At 41.4% G+C, this 25,487-nt stretch overlaps 1 protein-coding gene across 3 annotated transcripts in view; it reads right to left on the bottom strand.

The window, feature by feature from the left end:
* LOC130112276 (inactive rhomboid protein 2-like) overlaps positions 1-25,487 on the bottom strand; it is a 91,119-nt gene that overhangs the window by 27,474 nt on the left and 38,158 nt on the right. For all 3 annotated transcript variants that reach the window (XM_056279567.1, XM_056279568.1, XM_056279569.1), the window contains 9 exons: positions 24,677-24,831; positions 22,894-23,077; positions 9,502-9,723; positions 9,147-9,275; positions 7,327-7,436; positions 5,910-6,128; positions 4,770-4,881; positions 2,393-2,467; positions 630-791 (listed from right to left, as the gene is read on the bottom strand). In XM_056279567.1, coding sequence (XP_056135542.1) covers positions 630-791; positions 2,393-2,467; positions 4,770-4,881; positions 5,910-6,128; positions 7,327-7,436; positions 9,147-9,275; positions 9,502-9,723; positions 22,894-23,077; positions 24,677-24,831 — 1,368 coding nt within the window. The remainder of the gene's footprint in view (positions 1-629; positions 792-2,392; positions 2,468-4,769; positions 4,882-5,909; positions 6,129-7,326; positions 7,437-9,146; positions 9,276-9,501; positions 9,724-22,893; positions 23,078-24,676; positions 24,832-25,487) is intronic.

The raw sequence follows: 25,487 nt of genomic DNA on the forward strand, positions 1-25,487 counted from the left end.
CCAAAGTATTTCGAGCCATATTTTAAAAAGTTAAATTCATATGAATACTATTTCAAGTGTGGCAGTGCTAGCATTAGAGCTAACTGATGCTGATTAGTTGTGAGACTCGCGAATGTTAAAATATACAGCCAATCCAAGACGATCATTTATGCGATGTTGCATGATGATTCTCATTAGCGATAAGAGTGAAACGGGGATGGCTACCTCAGAAAACTGCAGCAATTTACCAGAATGTATAATATCTCTTTACAATTCTTTGCATAATAAAAAAAAGACTAGTGGGTGTTTGGGGCTTACTGAGTCCAAGTCATTATGTACTTCCCATACTCAAGTTGTGCTGTGTTGCTGCAAAGCCTGCAGAGGCAAATTTGTAATTTTTGATACTGGGCTACACAAATAAAATGGACTTGACTTGACTCTAGAGCACCAGCAGCTGCTGAATGAGCATTACCATGCTTCTCTTTCGAAGAGTGTTGGGTTAAGTATTGCCTCCTGAGCAGGACTGAGATTAGGATTTACCAACTATCTCCAAAACCAGGTTGTTGCCAATGGAAACAAAAACAGAACCCGTATCTCAACGAGTTACGACAGTGGCTAAGGGCTAAGAGAGGCTTAAGTGAACCACATACAGAGCAGTCGGTGCTGAGGGTCTGCACACATCCAGAGTTGTCGTTCTGAACACAGCAGCCTGACTCTCTCTCCAGGTCTTTGGCCTTCTGGATCAGTCGGACTACTTGCCTGTCCTGCCGAATACAGGGGGAGAACTTGGCCCCAAGGTGGATCAGGTCCTCCTGAAAAGGGGGGGGGGGTGAAATCCATGTAAAAACACAAAGGCAAACCCGGTAACCCGCACATGTCAGTGATAGACTGATACAGAAACTGGCAACCTGTCCTTTTATCACTGCAGTGATTGTTTTATTTCACACGTGTAGAGGCAATCTGTGTGTGTGTGTGTGTGTGTGTGTGTGTGTGTATACAGACATGCATGTGCATCCAGCTCAGTAATTTCACTAAACCTCTCTATCAACTTGAAACCCTGCAAAAAACACCTACACTGTGGACTGCAGACAACCTTAAAGAAAACACGCTTGTGAGAGGACAAATGACCTTGCTTGACATTTTCTACAAAGATGACTTTAATAGAACTAACACAGCAGTGAAGACGTGGAGTAGGCCTGAAGCATATTAAGTGAATGGTGAGTCATTCCCTTGAGAGAAAGTTGGTGAAGAAGACAGAAAGTCACTGAGAAGAAATTCTGGCTCTACTTCTAGCCAATGACCGGTCTAGAAAACATAGCTCACATAACAATGAACAATAATTTCAAATGTACCCTTCCAACAGCTATAGTAGCAGTATCCCTTTTACACCGGTGTTGAGCGCTGAAAACTGGAATTATCGGCTTTCCGTCACTAGAATAGTTTGTTAGCATTCACTTTTGTGCATTTCACATCTTCTGCCAACATTTTTGTACAGTATCTAAAAATACACGATCATCAATGATTGTATTGGGCTGAAATTTATCACAAGGGTACATTGTAATTTGATATTAGCAATTATAATCACAGAGAGACAGTGACAACACCTCTCTTACACTGTAGCTGAACATTTAAAGCACACTGCTGCACATAATTTAACCTTGTTGCCAAACATTGGCTTTGGATCACTAGTATGGGCTATCATACTGTAATAACAACATAACTGCATCCACGACACGCTTTTACAATCATATTGAGTATGACTGTAAAAACAAAAACTTGATTAAAAACTTGGTTAAAAATCTGTCTCAGGCTGGAAAGTGAATGTAGATTCATGTGTGACTTTAAACCTCTAATGTGAGGGGCCATCTGCCTAGACTGTACTGGACTGTACTAGGTTGTACTCATCTTCATCACTGGCAGTCACTCGGGGTCAAGTATGACGGTCCTTTAGGATCCTGTGCGTGACAGCTTTTTACGTGGAGAGGCTGATGCGCCTGTAGCCACCACACAGTCCTTGGCCACGGGTGGCCTGAGTCCAATGGAGAACCAAGACGATTGGGGACCGCCCTCTGTTGCAGCCTTCATTGGCATTGTGACCTGAAGACATCTTCCGCCAGTTCTGCCGTTGAGGTCTTTGCTGGATCATGTTTCATCTGGAACCTCCTGCTTGACCTACCCACCTTGGGTGACCCTACCAGGAACCAAGCTCCAGACGGCATAGCTCTTAGGATCGTTAGTACACGCAAGCATCACCATGACAAGGTGGCGATCCAGAAGAAGAAGCTTTACTAGATTGTACTAGACTGCACTAGGCTGTACTAGGCTGTACTTGCCTGTACTAGGATGTACTAGGCTGTATTAGACTGCGGGCTGTGAACAGAAGCCATGCCTGGCAAATGTGATGGATACTCACAGAGCTGGGGCCGATCCAGAAGTTTTCCTGCTGTATATACTTGACGCTCTCATAGACGCCCTTGTTCTTCAGCACCTACAGAGAAAGAGAGAAGGGGAAATGTAGACAACCCAAAACCATACAGCCTGTAAAAAGATCCATAAAGATGAAAAAAAAAAATATATATACAGTGCATCCGGAAAGTATTCACACCCCTTCACTTTCCCCACATTTTGTTACGTTACAGCCTTATTCCAAAATGGATTAAATTCCTTTTTTTCCCCATCAATCTACACACAATACCCCATAATGACAAAGCGAAAAAGGTTTTGTAGAAATTTTTGCAAATTTATTAAAAATAAAAAACTGAAATATTGCATGTACATAAGTATTCACACCCTTTACTCAGTACTTGGTTGAGGCACCCTTGGCAGCGATTACAGCCTCAAGTCTTCTTGGGTATGAAGCTACAAGCTTGGCACACCTATATTTGGGGTATTTCTCCCATTCTTCTCTGCAGATCCTCTTGAGCTCTGTAAAGTTAGATGGGGAGCGTCGCTGCACAGCTATTTTCAGGTCTTTCCAGAGATGTTCAATGGGGTTCAAGTCTGGGCTCTGGCTGGGCCACTCAAGGACATTCACAGACTTGTCCTGAAGCCACTCCTTCGTTGTCTTGGCTGTGTGCTTAGGGTCATTGTCGTGTTGAAAGGTAAACCTTCGCCCCATTCTGAGGTCCTGAGCACTCTGGAGCAGGTTTTCATCAAGGATCTCTCTATACTTTGCTCCATTCATCTTTCCCTCGATCCTGACTAGTCTCCCAGTCCCTGCCGCTGAAAAACATCCCCACGGCATGATGCTGCCACCACCATGCTTCACTGTAGGGATGGTATTAGCAAGGTGATGAGAGGTGCCTGGTTTCCTCCAGACGTGACGTTTGGCATTCAGGCCAAAGAGTTCAATCTTGGTTTCATCAGACTAGAGAATCTTATTTCTCATGGTCTGAGAGTCCTTTAGGTACTTTCTGGCAAACTCCAAGCGGGCTGTCATGTGCCTTTTACTGAGCAGAGGCTTCCGTCTGGCCACTCTACCATAAAGGCCCGATTGGTGGAGTGCTGCAGAGATGGTTGTCCTTCTGGAAGGTTCTCCCATCTCCAAGAGGAACACTGGAGCTCTGTCAGAGTGACCATCGGGTTCTTGGTCACCTCCCTGACCAAGGCCCTTCTCCCCCGAATGCTCAGTTTGGCTGGGCAGCCAGCTCTAGGAAGAGTCCTGGTGGATCCAAACTTCTTCCATTTACGAATGATGGAGACCACTGTGCTCTTCGGGACCTTCAAAGCTGTAGAAATTTTTGTACCCTTCCCCAGATCTGTGCTTCAATACAATCCTATCTTGGAGGTTCACAGACAATTCCTTTGACTTCATGGCTTGGTTTCTGCTCTGACATGCACTGTCAACAGTGGGACCTTATATAGGCAGGTGTGTGCCTTTCCAAATCATGTCCGATCCATTGAATTTACTACAGGTGGACTCCAATCAAGATGTAGAAACATCTCAAGGATGATCAGTGGAAACAGGATGAATCTGAGCTCAATTTTGAGTGTCATAGCAAAGGGTGTGAATACTTATGTACATGCAATATTTCAGTTTTTTATTTTTAATAAATTTGCAAAAATTTCTACAAAACCTTTTTCACTTTGTCATTATGGGGTATTGTGTGTAGATTGATGAGAAAAAAAGGAATTTAATCCATTTTGGAATAAGGCTGTAACATAACAAAATGTGGGGAAAGTAAAGGGGTGTGAATACTTTCCGGATGCACTGTACATAAGCAAGTCACAGGCTATGAAAAATAGGATGTGTTTATTGCAATGTGTTCTTTCATATGAAAAACATAGTGCATTCAAAGTCTGTGTCTGTTAAAGTCTGTTCCCTAAGAGTCAATTCAGTTACGCCATGTCAACACTCACATGGATAAATTCGAAAACATTTCTTTTTTTAATCCAGTTTGGCCTCCCATTTACACTAAGCGTGTGCTTTCAACCACTGAAAAAGCATCTTTTCAAAAACGCTCTCCGAAGTGGGTGCATTTCAAAATGCTGGTCTGGAGTTGTAGTGTGAATGGAGAAAACTGAACTTTTCAAAAAACACGGATGCATTGTTGTCATGCCAAGCAGACTGTGCATGCCTAACAGCAGAGACATAAGCGTTTTTCTGTTGTGTTGGCATTTAAATGGAGATGACAAATGTTTCATTTGTAAATCCTTTTTTTGCATATCAGGAGCAGTAGTGGTTGATTTTTTTGTGTCCTGATGACAAAAAACGAAAAATAAAAAAAGTCAAGTCAAGTCAATTCTGATTTTGGAATGAAACTCAAAAACGAGCTTAATGGAGAACTTACCAGTTCAGATGTAGAGTGTTGGGCAAACCCCACAGGGGCAAAGCCATATGTACAGCAGGCCAGCAGTGTGATGACTACATGAACAAAGGTGATCCAGTAGGTAAAATAGGGCCTGCAGAATAGAGCAGATTTAGCCTAACGCACAACCTTTTCACTGGACTTAAGTTTTAAGTTGAAGACATCTTTGATTTAAAACTGGACCCCATCACCATTAAATCTTATTATATATCAGCATATGTAAAGGCTTAAACATAAATTATCATTTAGAATCTAAAATACAGAGCTGTCAGCCAAACCCATTACTTGGGTTTTAAACAACCTTTGCAGCCTTCATGTAAACTGTATGCATGTCCAACTCTCTGGCTGTCATACACTGTTAGTGTCTTGGTCAAGAGCTCAGGCTATATTGCAAAATGGAAATATATCTTCTGTATCCAGTAGATCACAGTGACAGAGTTTCCAAAGAAAATTGCCATACTGCAATTACAGTTTGTGCTTTTCAGGTAAACTCAGTGTTTTACTGTGATCCTTTTGGTGCCAAAGTACATAGCCAGGGTAACAACATATTGCTTCATGCACAGTACTTTAGCTATCCCCTTTCGCAGGACTGTATTTTCCCCCCCCCCAACAGATTCAATAAACTGGAGTATGAATAATGACTGGTGGCAGCTTTGGAGCCTGATGCCCGGAGTGACTGCGACATATTCAAACTTGTCACCACGTCTTTTCCTGCCATGGTTAGTGGGTCCATCTCATTTGTAATTACAAAAGCATTCCTGGCTGCAATACGAACTCTCCAGTGACACGAGTATATGTCAGTTTCTCAGAGGGATTTTCTCAGCATATTGTGTGTAGCTCCAGTTGCTCCAGTTTCCTCCCACAGTCCAAAGACATGTAGGTCAGGTGAATCGGCCATACTAAATTGTCCCTAGGTGTGAATGTGTGGGCCCTGTGATGGACTGGTGGCCTGTCCAGGGTGTCTCCCTGCCTGCCACCCAATGACTGCTGGGATAGGCCCCAGCAACCCCATGACCCTGAGTAGGATAAGCGGTTTGGATAATGGCTGGATGGATGGAATGGATCGTGTGTAGCAAGTCAACTGGGTGCTCATATTTGTGTGTGCGTGTGTGTGTAAATAACCTGTGGCTGTGGAAGTCGTCCAGCTGTTTCTGCACATTGCTGCTGAGGCTGCGGCGGTAGTGTCGGTTCAGCCACTTGCCCACCACACCCATGCCGTACTGACGCTTGTGTTTGTCGAAGGCGAAGTGCTTCACCTGAGACGCGATGCGCCGGCCTCGGCGAGAATGGCTTTTCTCCAGCACAGCTGTTGGTGTCTTGGGCGTCCGCGATATGTCCTTTCTGGGGGAGGTAAGGGAGTAAGAAAGGGAGGGAGGGGAGACAAGGGCGGGATTTAGGGGAAAGAGACGACGTTGGAATTACATGAGGATGGAAGGAAGGAAAGGACGATACATGGGATGGGGTTAACAAATGCATGGCCTAAGGGTGAAATGGGAGCACACCAGGATATTACAATCACAAAAACAAGCTGACAAACTGTAAGAAGACAAATTGTCTGGGTTTGACAGAAAACCATATCTGGGTCTTCAAGAGATGGAAGTCCATTTGTCACCTTTGCTTTATTGTCTCAAGATTTTACAGCATACATTCACAGGATCCCTTTTAACTAGGGATGTCCGGATGTGATCTGAGAGTTTGGTATCAGAGCCGACCAAGGCTTATTTCAATTGATCGGTATCGGCTTTATTCAACCCAACCAATTTCCGATCTGACTTGCACTACGTCTATCCTAGCTGTCATATAGGTGCTGTGAATGCCCCGTTGCACTACATCTATGTGCCATAAATTGATATTGGCAACAACCAAGCAGCACTGAGCTGCATGTTTGAAAATTCAACAATAAGTGGTGAAAGCGTCTGCAGTGTGGAACATCTTTAAACTGAAAAATTAAAGCAGTCCAACAGCAATTTGTAATAAATACAATTCTGCTGTTTTGCAAGGCTGTAGTAACTTCCAACATGCCTAATATGAAACATTTCTTTTTTTGTCAGTGTTTTTATATGTCTAAGAGTTATTGTTCTTAATATTTTTTACAGCTTGCTTACTTTGTTATTTTGTTGAATTAATAAATCAATCACCATTAATGGACAGTTGTGATGGAACTGTTATTCTTCATGCTAAGCTATCAAATTGTGTAATATATCTCACCTAAACTGGATTGGTTTTACTTTAATGTATTCACAGGGTGCACTGTACAGTTGTACTATGTAGGAAAATATGAATATCAGATGGGAATCGGTATTGGTAGATCCTCAATATTAAATGATTCAGACCACGTCAGGTGCAAAAAATAAGAAATAAAAAATTGAGACAGGCCTACTTTTAACAGCCTATAGCCAGCTGAAAGTGTTAAACTGGCTGATCTAGATAAACTGCTATCCCAACATCTCTCCTAATAGAAGTCTCTGGGAATATTCAGTTGGGGTTTCTCCATAATTTCGGTTTCAGCTATCCTCTTTGGTAGAAACGTTTTACTTACAGGCTCTGGAAGTGCTGGTCTGGCTGCTCACAAGGGGCGAAGGAAGCCGACATGGGAGGCGACTCAAACACATCATCAGCCATAGAGTACAACTCCTCATGGGCATCCAACTGGGCAAGAAAGGATGACAGAGATGGGGGAGATGGAGGAGAAGAACAGGAATTGAGTCAGAAGTTAAGCCAGTTGAGACTCTTTAAGGCCAAATTCGGCTTAATGGAATATTAATTAATATTATTAATAATATTAGTGTTATTTTTTTCTGTCTTCTCAAGTATCATTTGATTTGTTGCAATTGTTTTAGCGCCCCGTCTCTGAACAGTCAATTCATATGAGGTTTACTCCACAAGATTCCTTGATAATAGCTAGCTGGGTCGCAAAATAGCATGAGGTTGCTAGGCAACTATTAAACAAGAGACCAACTGACAGATTGTTCATGACCGACCAATCAAATCAGAGTATTAGATGATGTTATCTATTAACAGAAGCAGATTTACTGAAAATGGTTTATCTATGTTGACAACGAGGAAGAGAGCTTCTCAAGGAGCTTTAGTCACTTTTTCACTACAACAGCAGTTCATTTTGAATAACTTTACATTAACAAAAATTCTGTTGAAAAAAATAAAATGAGTAATATTTGAAACGAGTAATACGTAAATGAGTAAAAATGAATAAAGATAAAATGAAAAAAACGAAAAAATGAAAATAAAATGTTCACTGGACTCGATCTCTAAGCCACTTTCCCGAAATCACTCACCCAACAGGGGATTCCCTATGGTTGTACTTGACAGCCCACTGGCTTTTCTCAATTATTCATCTCTATCTCCCATTTCCTCTAATTCTTTACACCGCATTTACTCTCAAAGCACATCCATCTCTTACACTTTACCTTTCTTCCCCTTTTGTTATATATATAGTCCTTTGGTCATTTCCCTGCATGGCAGTTCTCAGATCAGTCTCCAACCAACCCTAACAGAGGCACTCTAGCGGTGGCCTTATTATTACATACAGGGCAGAGAATTACAGAATTACAGAGAGACAGGCCCAAACAAATACCTGCCTGACATTTGCTGTATTATCCATCTAGGCCATTTGGGGAAGAGTGAGAGAGAAAGTGCAAAAGAAACACTGAAAAGAGAGAGAGAGCAGCATCACAGTGGCAAGTGAAAACTTCAAGAATAAAATGGAGGATGAGGAGCAAACTGATACGGATATGATGGAGAAAAAAAAAGATCGTTTACTTCAGATTTGAATGAAGACATCATGGCTGAGCCTGAGTCGTTACAGTACACACACGATGATATCGTTTTTAAGGTCCAGTTTTAAGGCAAATCCACTTTTTGATATGGCATAAAACACTTTGAGGAGTAACCACGCAAAACCATGGGGGAGCTCGGCTCCTCGTGGAAAGAAAGGAGCTTGCCTAAAAACGTGAATTGGCAAATTTCGAGGGTAGGGGTCTCTAAAATATAAATGACCATATTGTTTACAACACAATTTTGCCATGCGTACATTGTATATTGTTTTCTATAGCCATTAACAGTGTTGTATATGCATTCTTGCATTCATCACTCATTTACGATGAAGATCCAGCAATGCTATTCCTACCATCATGGTGGCACAATAGCAAACTGACGATAAGAGAAGAATGTCATCATTGTTGCATGACTTTTGCATGCTAGTTTACCCAGGCAGGTGGGAGAAGAAGATGGGGCTAGGCTAGGAAGAGATAGAGGGCAGAACAACACCCTAAAGGAATCAAAATGAAGGGAGTGGTGGTTGTGTGGGAAGGCGATGGAGAGACAGTGGTCACAGTTGCTGACCTTGCTGAAGAAGAGAGATTCAGAGGTTCCCGCGGAATCCACCGTGTCTTCATCCATCCAGCTGGGCCTGACGAAACTCCGCCTTGGGAAACTACGGCCTGCCTGGGAGCCTGCCAAGCCACTACGACCCTGGACAGACACACACACACACACACACACACACACACACACTTCAGCATCCTACACTGTATTAAACAAGTAAAAGACAAAGCAAAGTGCACACATAAAGATATTCTAGAGCATAGCTATTGCATATTTTTCTCTGACACTTTAGCTATATGCATAACTAAATAGTCATACACACACGAAACTCCATGCATGTTTCTCTGCAAAGAGCTTTCCAAACCTCGCCCACCTTCAGTAAGTTGGATGCGGCTCTGATGCTCATGCGGGCGACAGACTCTCTCTTTCGTCGGGGGAGGCGGCTGTGGCAGGATCTCTGGCTGGTGAAGGAGCAAAGGGAGGTGACCCCCGGTGTGACAGGAGCCCCCTGGGTGACGTGGGGAGTTCTGGGAGGACGACCATCCATGTCATCCGGGTAACGGAAGGCTCGTCCCCTGGCCAGAGGGTCTACAATCTGATTGAGAGAGAGAGAGAGAGAGAGAGAGAGAGAGAGAGAGAGAGAGAGAGAGAGAGAGAGATGATTAATAAATATATTTAATATTATTATTGTCCTGCGGGGGGCATAGATCTGTCTCTGTTCATTCATTAGTTGGTTTGATCATCACACTGTTGTACTATGTGTCCGCCACAAGGTATAGGCCTACCAAAAAGTGTCAGCCTATACAGAAAATAAGGTAAGAAAACAAATAAGTCATCCCGGCCATCGGGCATGTCATATGACATGGGCAAAATGTTATATTGCTTTGCTAAACTGATCAAGGCTTCATGGGTGGGGGACGACATGATGCTGTTGGCTGATTATTATTAGCCATTATGATTTTGTAAAAAGGCACGAACTGAGGAAGCCTCTTGGATGAGAGGCGAAACGTCTTCACGGATATATACCAAGTCCAGTTGCACTTGATTCAACTCCTTTGGATAACCATGACCTGGATGAATGAGAACATTCACACAAAAGTAAGAGTTTTCCAGCATCTCCTCTGCCATCTCATTTTCCCTCTCTTGTCTGTTGCTCCAGCAAGGTGGTGTGCTCAGTTCCAGCAATGCCTGCATTGTCAGCCATAATCTGGTTTAGATTTTCAAACTTGCCGAATAAAGCTACACTTGATAACATTTTTATTAGTAGGATAAACCCCTTGAGATGAGCCATTTGTTTTCAAGGGGGTCCTTAAAACGAAAACACAATACTTGAAGCAAACAGACGAAAGCTCTCCCAGGGCTAGACCCCCCCCCCACTGGTTCCCCTAAAATGCCAAAATACGTACAGTAAATGTACACATACCCATCCATACAAAGCTACATATACATTAATATGCACCTACACATTAGAAATAAATTATTTCCATATCTCAAATATAATTAGAAGCAAGAGCAAGTTGTTTGAAGATAGGTAAAAAGAGATGCCTTAAAGTGATGAAATGAAGTAAAAGATCCAATTGAACTGGGCAGGTTGCTCCAATCAGATGAAGCTTCTAAATTTAAAGGCTCTGCATTTAAAGAAACGTCACCCAATTCCTTTAGAAATTCCAGGAACGAAGAAAAAAGGACGCTCAGTATGCCTAGACTATACAATGACCTGTATGGAGTTAAAATGTATTTTGAGTAAGGATAGTTAAAGAAAATGCATTTAAAAATAAATTGCAACCAACGAAAATGTCTTCTAGATTTAGGTCTTAACCAATTTAGTGACTCACATATAAAACAGTGATGGGTTCTATAAGGATACCTCAAAACAAATCTACAGAGCCTATTATAAACCATAATGAGATGGCAAAGATTTGTTTCCTTTGTGTTCTGATTGACGATATCTGCATAATCTAGTACTGATAATATCAACTTGAAATACTTTTTTTCCTGACCTATTGAGTGAAATGGTTAATAGAATGATACAATATTCTCAGGCTGCAACTTGTTTTCTTTATGACTGAGTCAACATGGGGCTTAAAAGAAAGATGAGAAACAAGCCAGAGACTGAAATATTTAAATTCCTCCACTTTCTGGGGTGGTGTCCTATCTAAGAAACTATTTGATCAATTACTGGTTAAATGCAAACGGTCAGATCTAGTGCCAAACAACATACAATAACGCTTCTTATCAGTAGAAGTTTGTTAAAAGAAAACCATTTTTGAGCGGCATCAAAATCAGCTGGTAATGTACACTGGATTTGTGAGATATCAGGTTTGGCGGTATCAGGCTCAAAATATCATCTCCATATAACTGAGCATGACAATCAGAGCACGATCGTGGGTGATCATTAATAAAAATGGAGAACAGCAATGCCCCTAGAGATGAACCTTGTGGTACACCTTTTTCCAGGATCATAAAATCTGACTGTTTGCCCTAAAAAGAGACACACTGACGTCTATGGTGAAGATATGAATTGAACCAAAGTAAAACATGTTTTGAAAGACCAATAGCACAAAGTTTGCCAAGGAGGAGGTAGTGCTTAACCATGTCAAAAGCCTTAGTAAGATCTATAAATATTGCACATAAGAATACTGCTGTCCAATGCAGATACATCATTGGTGAATTTTAAATGAGCAGAAGTTAGGTCTGAAACCAGATCGGTATGGTGATAAGATGTGAAAGCCATTAACACATTGAGATAATTGATTAAAAATTAACTTTTCACACACTTTTGTTATACTGTCAATAATGGAAATAGGTCTATAGTTATTGAAAATGAGAGGGTCACCACTTTCATGCAATAGGGTAATTTTGGCAAATTTCCAAATTGATGGAAATTTACATGCACATAAAGATAAATTAAATAAATCAGACAGCGGTTATGCCAGAACATGAGAGGCAAGCTTGATGAACTTAATCTCCAAACAATCTGGACCAGCACCACTACCTGAGCTTAGATCACCAATAACCTGCTGAATATCAATTGGACGGTTTCGTCTAAAGGAGAAGAAGCCACCTCATTTAGAGTTATTCGATGAAATATCAGAATAGGGAAATCAGAAACTTCTGAACTGTAGACAGAGGTAAAGTACTGGCTGAAGGTATTAGCAATTATAACAATTATAAAGGATCATTAACAACTTAATTATTAACTCTAATGTGAGTAGTAGAGCTGTTGGTGGATTTATTGATTATACTGTTGATTCTATTCCAAAACTGTTTCGGGCTATAAAAATCATTAGCTACAGAGTCTTTATAATAATTAGATTTAGCATTTCTTTTTTTGGTTGTACATATATTCCTTTAATGTTTATATGCATTCCAATTAGCTGAATCCTTTGTTGAGTGATATTTTTCTAAGGCCTTATCTCTCTGTTTAAAGAGACTTAAAAGATCAGCATTAATCCAAGGTAAACGTCTACCTTTAACCTTAATTGTTTTGCAGGGGGCTTGTTTGTCTATAACATTACCTCAGTATAAAAGAAGTTCCATGCATCTTCAGCAAAAGGTATTAGCTGAAACCTTTCCCAATTTATGGCAATTAAATCTTCATCTTTCCATCCATCCATCCATTATCCAAACCGCTTATCCTGCTTCAGGGTCGCGGGGATATTGGAGCCTATCCCAGCAGTCATTGGGCGGCAGGCGGGGGGACACCCTGGTCCGGCCGCCAGGCCATCACAGGGCCCCCCCCCCCACCCCCACACACACTTAGGGACAGTTTAGTATGGTCGATACACCTGACCTACATGTCTTTGGACTGTGGGAGGAAACCAAAGCACCCATAGGAAACCCACGCAGAAATGGGGAGACCATGCAAACTCCACACTGAAGATGACCCGGGATGACTCCCAAGGTTGGACTACCCCAGGGCTTGAACCCAGGACCTTCTAGCTGTGAGGCGACCGTGCTAACCACTGAGCCATCGTGCCGCCCAGTTTCATAACAACTGGTATCTAATGCTAGTTATTTTGGTGGCTTGACCAATAACTGCTTCATGTGAGCACAATTTAAGTGTGGCAGTGCTAGCATTACAGCTAACTGACGCTGATTGGTTGTGATGTTCATGAATGATAAAATATACAGCCAATCCACGGCAATATGTTACATAACATTTTATGACGATGCCTTCAAACTCAATTATCAATTAGCAAGAGGACCAAACTGACAGGTTTTCTTTTATATGTGCTGAAAGTACACTAAGATCTCTCATTAATCATCTACATCCTCTCTTACATCCCACAAATAATTTACAGCAGGATGTAAAATTTTAAGATTCATATCAAAGAACACTGCCATTGCCTCTTCTAAGTTCTATTATGTAAATTCTAAGCTATTCTTTGTATCTTCATCTTTACAATTATACATTTTAAGTAGTCTCGATCTTGATAATGCATTCTTTAGGACCCCGTCTTACATTGGCTTTGGTTGGTAAGGGTCTTGGTCTTGACTGAGACAGTCTTAACCAACACTAAATGCTGGAAGTCTACAAATTTTAGGCTTTTAATCTGCACTTTGCCTAGTAAATAGCTTCTGGTGTGAGAATTATTGCTCTGAACAAAGCAACCCACAAAAAAACATGACAGCACGAGCGAATGAACAAAACTCTACAGAATCCACCGTTGTATTCACATAATCTTGAGTGTAACTGACCATTCTCACTACTCCTCGCATAACTCATTTCAAGGACTAAAATTCTCAACGAGCAAACAGATACTGAAGAGAGAGGAGGGAACGCAACAAAACTTCACACTGACAGAAGATAAGAAACAGTTTCACTTCACCACACCCTGCCAGATTTAGAGCATGGAGACATCTAATGCTGTGTGCATATATATATATATATTATACAGTGGTGTGAAAAAGTGTTTGCCCCCTTCCTGATTTCTTATTTTTTTGCAATCACTTTTTCACACAGGGCCATGTAGGTTTTGATTTTTCTTTTCCCTTAATAACAAAAACCTTCATTAAAAAACTGCATTTTGTGTTTACTTGTGTTATCTTTGTCTAATATTTAAATTAGTTTGATGATCTGAAACATTTAAGAGTGACAAACATGCAAAAAAATAAGAAATCAGGAAGGGGGCAAACACTTTTTCCACACCACTATATATCGTTTTTTTCCGAAACCGTCAATGGTGTTGAGTGCTCGACTAATGCAGAGCGGAATATCAACACGGATACAGGAAAAAAGATTTTAATGCATAGTTACGTTGCCCAGCGTCACACACTGTATGATTCTTTATGAAAAAAACATTAGCAGCTGACGAGTGCGATACACACAAAACAGGCCTGTACTGCTGTACTGCTATGCATTACAATCTTTTTTCCTGTATCCCTGTTTCATGCCATAAGCAATCATCAGCTGTCAATAAACCTACTCATATATATATATATACACAACTTTGTTAAAAGAAAACTCAATGGTAAGGAAAGTGCTCAGTAAACAAGGAGCAAAATAATCCAGTGAGTCAAGTAAATCTCGCTCCTCATCTTGTTGAGCAACATTGAAACCGACATGGAACAAGTAAATTTCGGCTAAGAATTTCCTTGACTCGCTGGATTATATATATATACACTCACCGGCCACTTTATTAGGCACACCTGTCCAACTGCTCGTTAACGCAAATTTCTAATCAGCCAATCACATGGCAGCAACTCAATGCATTTAGGCATGTAGACATGGTCAAGACGATCTGCTGCAGTTCAAACCGAGCATCAGAATGGGGGAGAAAGGTGATTTAAGTGACTTTGAACATGGCATGGTTGTTGGTGCCAGACGGGCTGGTCTGAGTATTTCAGAAACTGCTGATCTACTGGGATTTTCACGCACAACCATCTCTAGGGTTTACAGAGAATGGTCCGAAAAAGAGAAAATATTCAGTGAGCGGCAGTTCTGTGGGCGAAAATGCCTTGTTGATGCCAGAGGTCAGAGGAGAATGGCCAGACTGGCTCGAGCTGATGGAAAGGCAACAGTAACTCAAATAACCACTCATTACAACCGAGGTATGCAGAAGAGCATCTCTGAACGCACAACACGTCGAACCTTGAGGCAGATGGGCTACAGCAGCAGAAGACCACACCGGGTGCCACTCCTGTCAGCTAAGAACAGGAAACTGAGGCTACAATTCGCACAGGCTCACCAAAATTGGACAATAGAAGATTGGAAAAACGTTGCCTGGTCTGATGAGTCTCGATTTCCGCTGCGACATTCGGATGTTGGGGTCAGAATTTGGCGTCAACAACATGACAGCATGGATCCATCCTGCCTTGTATCAACGGTTCAGGCTGGTGGTGGTGGTGTAATGGTGTGGGGGATATTTTCTTGGCATACTTTGGGCCCCTTAGTACCAATTGAGCATCGTGTCAACGCCACAGCCTACCTGCGTATTGTTGCTGACCATGTCCATCCCTTTATGACCACAGTGTTCCCATCTTCTGATGGCTACTTCCTGCAGGATAACGCGCCATGTCATAAAGCTCGAATCATCTCAGACTGGTTTCTTGAACATGGCAATGAGTTCACTGTACTGAAATGGCCTCCACAGTCACCAGATCTCAATCCAATAGAGCACCTTTGGGATGTGGTGGACCGGGAGATTCGCATCATGGATATGCAGCCGACAAATCTGCAGCAACTGCGTGATGCTATCATGTCAATATGGACCAAACTCTCTGAGGAATGTTTCCAGTACCTTGTTGAATCTATGCCACAAAGGATTTAGGCAGTTCTGAAGGCAAAAGGGGGTCCAACCCGGTACTAGCAAGGTGTACCTAATAAAGTGGCCAGTGTGTGTGTGTGTGTATATATACACTACCGTTCAAAAGTTTGGGATCACCCAAACAATTTTGTGTTTTCCATGAAAAGTCACACTTATTCACCACCATATGTTGTGAAATGAATAGAAAATAGAGTCAAGACATTGACAAGGTTAGAAATAATGATTTGTATTTGAAATAAGATTTTTTTTACATCAAACTTTGCTTTCGTCAAAGAATCCTCCATTTGCAGCAATTACAGCATTGCAGACCTTTGGCATTCTAGCTGTTAATTTGTTGAGGTAATCTGGAGAAATTGCACCCCACACTTCCAGAAGCAGCTCCCACAAGTTGGATTGGTTGGATGGGCACTTCTTGCGTACCATACGGTCAAGCTGCTCCCACAACAGCTCAATGGGGTTCAGATCTGGTGACTGCGCTGGCCACTCCATTACCGATAGAATACCAGCTGCCTGCTTCTGCTCTAAATAGTTCTTGCACAATTTGGAGGTGTGTTTAGGGTCATTGTCCTGTTGTAGGATGAAATTGGCTCCAATCAAGCGCTGCCCACTGGGTATGGCATGGCGTTGCAAAATGGAGTGATAGCCTTCCTTATTCAGAATCCCTTTTACCCTGTACAAATCTCCCACCTTACCAGCACCAAAGCAACCCCAGACCATCACATTACCTCCACCATGCTTAACAGATGGCGTCAAGCATTCTTCCAGCATCTTTTCATTTGTTCTGCGTCTCACAAACGTTCTTCTTTGTGATCCAAACACCTCAAACTTGGATTCATCCGTCCACAACACTTTTTTCCAGTCTTCCTCTGTCCAATGTCTGTGTTCTTTTGCCCATCTTAATCTTTTTCTTTTATTGGTCAGTCTCAGATATGGCTTTTTCTTTGCCACTCTGCCCTGAAGCCCAGAATCCCGCAGCCGCCTCTTCACTGTAGATGTTGACACTGGTGTTTTGTGGGTACTATTTAATGAAGATGCCAGTTGGGGACCTGTGAGGCGTCTGTTTCTCAAACTAGAGACTCTAATGTACTTATCTTCTTGCTCAGTTGTGCAACGCGGCCTCCCACTTCTTTTTCTACTCTGGTTAGAGCCTGTTTGTGCTGTCCTCTGAAGGGAGTAGTACACACCGGTGTAGGAAATCTTCAATTTCTTAGCAATTTCTCGCATGGAATAGCCTTCATTTCTAAGAACAAGAATAGACTGTCGAGTTTCAGATGAAAGTTCTCTTTTTCTGGCCATTTTGAGCGTTTAATTGACCCCACAAATGTGATGCTCCAGAAACTCAATCTGCTCAAAGAAAGGTCAGTTTTGTAGCTTCTGTAACGAGCTAAACTGTTTTCAGATGTGTGAACATGATTGCACAAGGGTTTTCTAATCATCAATTAGCCTTCTGAGCCAATGAGCAAACACATTGTACCATTAGAACACTGGAGTGATAGTTGCTTGAAATGGGCCTCTATACACCTATGTAGATATTGCACCAAAAACCAGACATTTGCAGCTAGAATAGTCATTTACCACATTAGCAATGTATAGAGTGTATTTCTTTAAAGTTAAGACTAGTTTAAAGTTATCTTCATTGAACAGTACAGTGCTTTTCCTTCAAAAATATGGACATTTCAATGTGATCCCAAACTTTTGAACGGTAGTGTATATATATATATATATATATATATATATATATATATATATATATATATATATATATATATATACACACACACACATATATATATATACATATATATATACATATAGACATACATATAGATATACATATATACATGTAGACATACATATAGATATACATATATACATACATATATACATACATACAGTCGCAAGAAACAGGCCTGTACTGCAATGTATTAAAACTTTTTTCCCTGTATCTGTGTTGATATTCCGTTGATATTAGTCATTAGTTGAGTACTTATGACACCATTGACGGTTTCGGGGAAAAAAAACGCTATATATACATATATAGTATGTATAATATATATAGATGTGTTTGAGATTTAAAAAAAAAAACAAAAAAAACAACACAGTTGTAAATTCTTACCAGAGGCCCTCCAAAGACAATTGCAGGCAGATAAAAAAAAGACAGAAATTGGCAGGAAAAATGAGCTGCATGTATGGTGACGAAAAGATGAGACACAAGGAAAGCAGAAAATAAAAGAAGACCTGGGAATATTTTCTAGCTCCCCAGACAGACAGACAGATAGATAGATAGACAGACAGATATACAGAGAGAGAGGAAAAGAGGCAGCGAGAAGGAGAGAGAGAGTGAGAACAAGGACAAATGTGTGTGTGTGTGTGTGGAAAAGTGAAGGGAGTGACATGATTCAGCCAGGGTGCAGATGCTCTTCTGCTGCTGCCATGTCGCCCTCTGCATTATTCATGCAAGACAGAGCTCTCCCTCTCCTAATCCTTTGTACCCTTTATTTTGCTCCTTCAGTGGAACTCTCTGAATAATGTCTCCGAGTAAAAAAAAAAAGATGCATGTGGGACTCAAGAGGAAGTTTTGAAAGCTTGCAGTCATTTGCCTGGTTATCGAACAACGTGGAGACTGAAAAACAAAAAAGCATTCCCATTCAGTGTTTCAGGGCAAAAATTGTCCCTAGGTGTGAATGTGTTGGCCCTGTGATGGACTGGCAGCCTGTCCAGGGTGTCTCCCAGTTAAACTTGAACATAAAGTAAATATTGAATGTCGTTTTATCTTTACTATGGTCTTGTTACTCAGCAGGACATTCAATATTCACCTATTTAAATTTAACTGCTAATTACCATTTAAAGGATTCAAAACACTTGTGTTTGGTACCATGTGATGTGTGAATTTATTCAACAGTGTTTGATGTAGATTATATTTAACACCACATTACAATGACAAGGAAGCAAACCAGAGATACAGAAAAGCCTCCATTTTTACTCATATATTACGCGATTACCACTCATTATAGCTCAATTACATCTATTCTACCTAAGTTCTAAAGTGCTGGAAAGGACGCCGTGTAATTTGCTGATTCCAATACTTCTGTGATGAGTGTGTGAAAGATATGTGTTGTCTCAGTGTTGTTCAGACATCATCAGATTAAATGCTGGTTTAAACTGAGTGACGGTCATGGCTGTGATACATCTGGAGCCTTTTTCAATGGGTATTGCCATGTTAGGACACCTCACCCTGCGATTTTGGCTTAAAGGTTATCTATAGCATTGAATATGTATCATGGCAATCTTTTTCTGTGGCATTTAATCAAGCTCTAGTCTAAAGGTCAGCCGTTGACTGTCAAACAGCCTTGGTAAGCTATCTTGTAAGGCTTGTGGGGTTAGCTATTTGCAACATTATGGCATGACCCATCCAATGTGCAAATTAACTACAGGTTAAGGTCAGTGTAGAAGCTAAGGACTCTTACATTGTATGTTAATTTTATCAAAATTATTATTTCTACTATTTCATACAGATGAACAAAAAAAGGGAAAAAACTATACAAGAAGGCTGTGGATGGGTGAAAGTCAGGTTAAGGAGATTGCAGAAGGTCTTATATCACCATCCTCCAGTCTACTTAGTATGCAATATTACTTAAGGCAATGAAATGACAAAACAGAAAATTTACATTTATTTTGAAGCTACAAACCTCTTAAATTAGAAGAAAAACATGCAGCAGCTATACTTCAGTTTCCTGAGTGGTTTGTAAATGCATAAAACAAACAACCACAAATCTCTTTCAAATGACCTTGCTAGTTTTTGTTTTTGATCAAGTAGTAAAAATGTTTTGTTGTAATGTGACGGATGGCCCCAATTTGCTTTAATCGCATCCTTTGAAACTGGACTATTGAACATTAACACACTGCACCGTCAATCCTTCTTTCAGCTTTTTCCCTGTTTTTCAGGGGTCGCCACAGCAGATTTTACAGTTTCCACCAGGAGCCTGTGAGGGCACAGTGCCAATGACCGTTGTTCGATCTGGTATGGTCTTGTCAATCTGCATATTGATTTGGCAAAATTTTACGTCGGATGCCCTTCCTGACACAACCACTAACCCTATGGACGGGGGCACAGGTAAAGCGCTGGATGCCATCCCAGTATTCATGGACTTGCGCCCATGCCTGTCGCTATACACTGCACCGTCAATGCTGAAGCAATATATTTTTCAACTATGCTATCAGTGTAGTGTATCAGTGTGTTTTTTCATAGTAGCATTCAGTAATTCATGGTCGCAAACGAGGACAAGGAAAGGTTGGGGAGAGGTCTTGAAGATTGGAGAAAAGCTCTAGAGATTAGAGGACTAAAGATCAGCAGAACAAATACTGAGTACCTGTGTGTAAATAAGCAAGTAGAAAGTTCAGGATTGACCTTAAGAGGAGAAGATGTCCCAGAAGTTAACGAATTCAAGTGCTTATGATCCACAATACAGACAGAAGGCGGTGACAAGAAAGAAGTCAAGAAAAGGACACAATCTGGGTGGAATTCATGCAGTGAGGTAGCTGGAGTACTTTGTGACAATAGAATGCCGTTAGGTAAGGGTAAAGTGTGTATATGTAAGTATATATAGGGTAAAGTATTCTTCCAGTGTAGGAAGAATACCGTTACTTGGTGGCCTCACCAAGTACCGGTGTGGGTGGCGCAAACTTAACGTTTGCGGCGGCCTCACCCAGTGCTGTTCATGCAGTGTCTTTGTCTGCATCCGGGTTTCTGCCTTCGTCTGATGGCTGGGAGAGCTGACGCTGGATCGGCTGGGGGAGCTTGGTCTGCTGCGTCCTGTGGGCCAGGGACCGTGGCCCTGCCCGAAGAGGAAACACCGAGGGCAGTCTGACAGTATATGGAAGCAGGGCAAGCTAAGCTAACTGCTAGCCCATGAAGACCGGCAGTTCCAATAAAACCGAGGGCGGTCTGGCAGTGGCATGACTGTGTTTTTGGTGTCATCGTGTGGAGTGCGAGGAGGTGTGTCAAAGGTGTCTGGCTGGGAGAGCTGGCGTTGAATCAGCTGGGGAAGCCTGGTCCACTGCCTCCGGTGGGCCCAAGGATCACGGCCCTGCCTGGAGTTGCGCTAGAGGGGGAAACACCGAGGGCAGTCTGACAGGATGCGGAAGCAGGGCAGGCTAAGCTAACTGCTAGCCCATGCAGACAGCAGTTCCGACAGTCATCCTGGCTGGCATTCGCTCTCTTGGACAGTGATTTTTGGATATGATGGATATATGTGTTTTTGTAGTTTTTTTGTTCTGTTTTAATTTTGGATGTAAGTATGTGTCCTTGTAGGTTTTGGATATGTCTTTGTCTTTGTGTTGCACTGCTGTGGGCTGGGGGAAATTATATTTCGTTTCATGTCTGCCATGCTCTATGGTATGGAAACAGTGACAACAACAGAGAGGCTAGAATCTACATTACAGGTAGCAGAGATGAACATGCTGTGTTGGTCCTTGGGAGTGACTAGAAAAGACCGGAAGAGAAATGAAGTGAGAGCTACGTTCAAGATCAGAGGAATGGATGAGAAGTTGAGAGAGACAAGATTGAGATGGTTTGGACATGTACAGCGAGGAGGCATAGACTATATAGGAAGAAGGTACTGGACCTGGAAATACCTGGCAAAAGAAAAAGAGGAAGACCAAGGAAAAGAAGGAGAGACCAGATAGGGGAGGACATGAGGAGGGTTGGACTGCAAGAGAGGGATGCATCAGACAGAAAGCTATGGAGGACAAAAATCTGCTGTGGTGACCCCTGAGAAACAGGGGACAAGCCGAAAGAAGACGAAGATGAAGAAGATGAAGATGATGAAGAAGAAGAATCGGTAATGCGATCAGGATTAAGAAAGGGGCTTATAAACAGGTAATGCTGAATAAAACCCATTATTCGGATATGAGTAGACAACTAGCTTATGGTGCACGTCTCAAAGCGCTCATTGGACCTCATTCACTAATATCTGCATAGAAATGATCTTACCATGTGTCAAGAAAATGTGCACATGCAAAATTATCGCCAAATTCAAGACATGTGTAGACCAACATTTTACTGACACCAAAATAGAAGCGACTGTTTCAGAAGTTGAAGGCAGAAAAGGCGTTCTTCTCCATAGCATCTTCTCTGGAGCGACTGGTGTGAGGAAAACTGAATTACTGAGCCCAACAAGTATCTTATTCTGCATTTCTTATTCAATAGCTTTTTTTTTTTTAATTCAGCCAATTGTGTCTGTTGGAACACACGACCAAGCCAGAGGCAACACAGGGACTCGAACCAGTGATCCCTGTGTTGGTAGGCAGGTAGGCAACAGAATAGCGCACCATGATCTTTTTTTCTTTTTTTTTTTACCATATGTAAAGCACTCTGAATTCTCTTTGTGTCTGAAACTATGTACAAATAAACTTTCCTTGCCTACATGGAAAAAACTAAATAAATAAAATAAAAAAAATGATAACCAACCGTCGCAATGATTCAGGCTGCGACTAGAAAAACAATCAAAGAAAATGAATACGTGTCGCATTTTGATAAAGAAATTAAACGGTAACCTGCCATTAGCCATGAGTGGGAATAAGACAATTTTTCAGATCAAATATTGTTCACTATAATTATTTCTGTTAATATAAAGCAAATATTATCAAAATTATGAGACTAATAATTCATATTATGATCAAGGAATTAATGTATCATTAGCAAAGACTGGATACAATTTTTAATATCAACCATTTAACCATTTTTAACAGTTGTGGCACTAACACGCTAAACACATTTACATAAAGTTTGGCGATCATTCTGTAAGACTCGTCTTTAGGATTTATGCACATGACGAGTCTGAGGCAGGCCTAAACTTTGTTCGTATGGTACGAAAGTTACCGAAGAATCCCAAAATTTTGCTGAAACTGTTTGCATGCATGGTTTTAAGCGCCGGTTTGCATATGCTCAGTTCAATGGTGATTGAGGTCCGTCGATGGGTGAACAAACGGCCTACCTTGGGCATTTTGTGTGCGACGGGCGAGTCGAGGCCCTGGTCCATGCTGACGGCCGTCTCTGGCTCTCTGAACTGAGCCTTCAGCTTGCCGTAGCGCTGGCTGCAGTGGCGAAGACTCTTTCTGTGCCACACCTGCTGCTTGGTCTCACAGTCGTCCCCAACACCAAACCATTGGGCTGTGCTCCTATAATATGAGAGAGAGAGAGAGAGAGAGAGAGAGAGAGAGAGAGAGAGAGAGAGAGAGAGAGAGAGAGAGAGAGAGGGAAGGTGATGAGTTCAGGATGAGTTCATGGTGGGCTCAGTGAAGGGTAAAGAAGCATGGCGAGCAGATGATTGGGAATGTAATCACAAATTTATAAGACAGGCAAAACCCATTAAACCTTCAACTAATTAGCTAATTAGCAATGGATGTACTGTTGACCCAGACCACCTTTTGGATGTTATAGCAATACAATTATAAAATCCATTTAAAAAAGACCCATTTATCTTATCTTCATCTCAGTTATCAATCATTTTAACAGCATTTGTGGTTAATAGGTGTCATTGAAAAACAGGCTGTTTTGACCGTTAAACATTAAAATTGCGAGGTCAAAGGTTACCATGCTAAAATCAACAATCAAAAAACTTTAAAGTTGGGTTTAAGATACCTGAATTAAAAGTTGCAATGTGTGATTTTGGTAACACTTTACAAGTGAGTGGTTGTAACTGTTAATTATGACTAATTTGCCACTTAAACTCCTCCAGCACACTTGTTCACATTAGCACAAGGATTAAAAATATCAATAAATATCTCATTCTAAGTGTACAACCATGGATGTGTAGACTCTCTAGCCCTTGGCTAACGAGTCAGACCTTCTAGTTGACCAGTTAGTGCAGTCGCCTGTGGTGCGGGGAACCCAGGTTTGATTCCCGCCTGCCCCCTGAATTCCCGCTACATTATTAATATACATCATGTTGTAATGTTGTTTCGAGTATATTGTTCCCCTTTTTAATCTAAAGTTAACCTCTTCCTAATAGCACTTAACAGACCAGACTGTCTAGAGTAAAATATTTGTCCTAACCTGAACCATTTAGGACTTTGTGTTTAAAGTAAACCTTCAGGTTCAGATATGTCAGGCCTAAATTCTAACTTCCTTCCGTTTCTAAATTCTCTTGTTATTGTGTAATGCTATTATTAACTTCTTCTTCTTCCTCTTCTTTCAGCTTGTTCCCTGTTTCTCAGGGGTCACCACAGCAGATTTTACAATTTCCATCAGTGCCCTGTGAGGGCACAGCACCAATGTCAGCTGTTGTTAAGCCAGGCCTCGGCCGATCCCGTATGGAGCCTCGACTGATCCGCTATAGTCTTGTATGCAATCTGCATACTGATTCGGCAAAATTTTACGTCGGATGTCCTTCCTGACACAGCCACTAACCCTATGGATGGGGCCACAGGTAAAGTGCTGGATGCCATCCCAGTATTCATGGACTTGCGCCCATGCCTGTCGTCAATGTAATGCTATTATTAACACTTATCTAAAAATCATAGGATGTTTTTTAATATTCAATTATTTTGGTCTCAGTGCCCTGTTTCACATTCATTAACCAAGGGTGACTGATTTCTATGTAATTTTGCCCTTTTAAATAAAATTATAAATAAAAAAAATATAGATATAAACATACTCTCGTCAACTCCTTGAACAATTAAAACACATATAAGTGTACATAAATCCATGCTAACAGGTCAGCCACGTATACGGTTGTACGTCCAAGTACAAAAACACAAGTATATTCTTCATCTTACCTGCGGATGCTCTGTGAAAGTGACGTTTGTCTTTGGAAAGCTGCCCTCCTCTCCCCCGCCAATGCCCCCCCGGATAACCCGGACCCCCTGGCCATCTCCACCGTGGGACTGGCTGCCTGCCCGCTGGTACTTTTCTTCAAAGTTGGACGGAGTGGCTAAGAATGGAAGAGATAAACTAATTACCATACAGCAATTATGTTTTATGGCAACACCACAGCAAAGCATAGAGGCAAAAATAAGAAACGATTGTACAATAATAGACTGACAGCAGTAACTCAGACAGACACGGTGGGTAATGCAGATTAAAATGTGAACATTACTGTATGATTCATAAAAATAAAATAAAAACCCCAAAAACAACAATTTTTTGGGTAAATGCTACAGTGGTAGAATATCAGCATTGCTTCATTTTCTTTCTTTCTTTTTTTTTTGTGGATTTTTCCCCCATTTTTCTCCCCAACTGTATCCAGCCAATCACCCCACTCATCGGAGCCGTCCCAGTCGCTGCTCCACCCCATTTGCCGATCCGGGGAGGGCTGCAGACTACCACATGCCTCCTCCGATACACCTCAATAATGTGAAAAAAAAAACTGCTGCATGACAGGGAGGAAAAAATGACGAGCATATGAGACTACTGAAGCATTTGATGATGACTGCGTCACAGAATTAGCGTCAACTAATGCCGAACTTTTTGAAACTCACTGGACAGAGAGGCAAAACACGGTTGAAACTAATAACCACCAAATTGTAGGATTTGCAATAAAACAAAATGAAGCAATATTATGGGCACTATTTAGAGATTGCAGTCTGA

This window comes from Lampris incognitus, chromosome 5 (assembly GCF_029633865.1).
Source record: "Lampris incognitus isolate fLamInc1 chromosome 5, fLamInc1.hap2, whole genome shotgun sequence".
In the NCBI taxonomy this organism is placed as follows: Eukaryota; Metazoa; Chordata; class Actinopteri; order Lampriformes; family Lampridae; genus Lampris; species Lampris incognitus.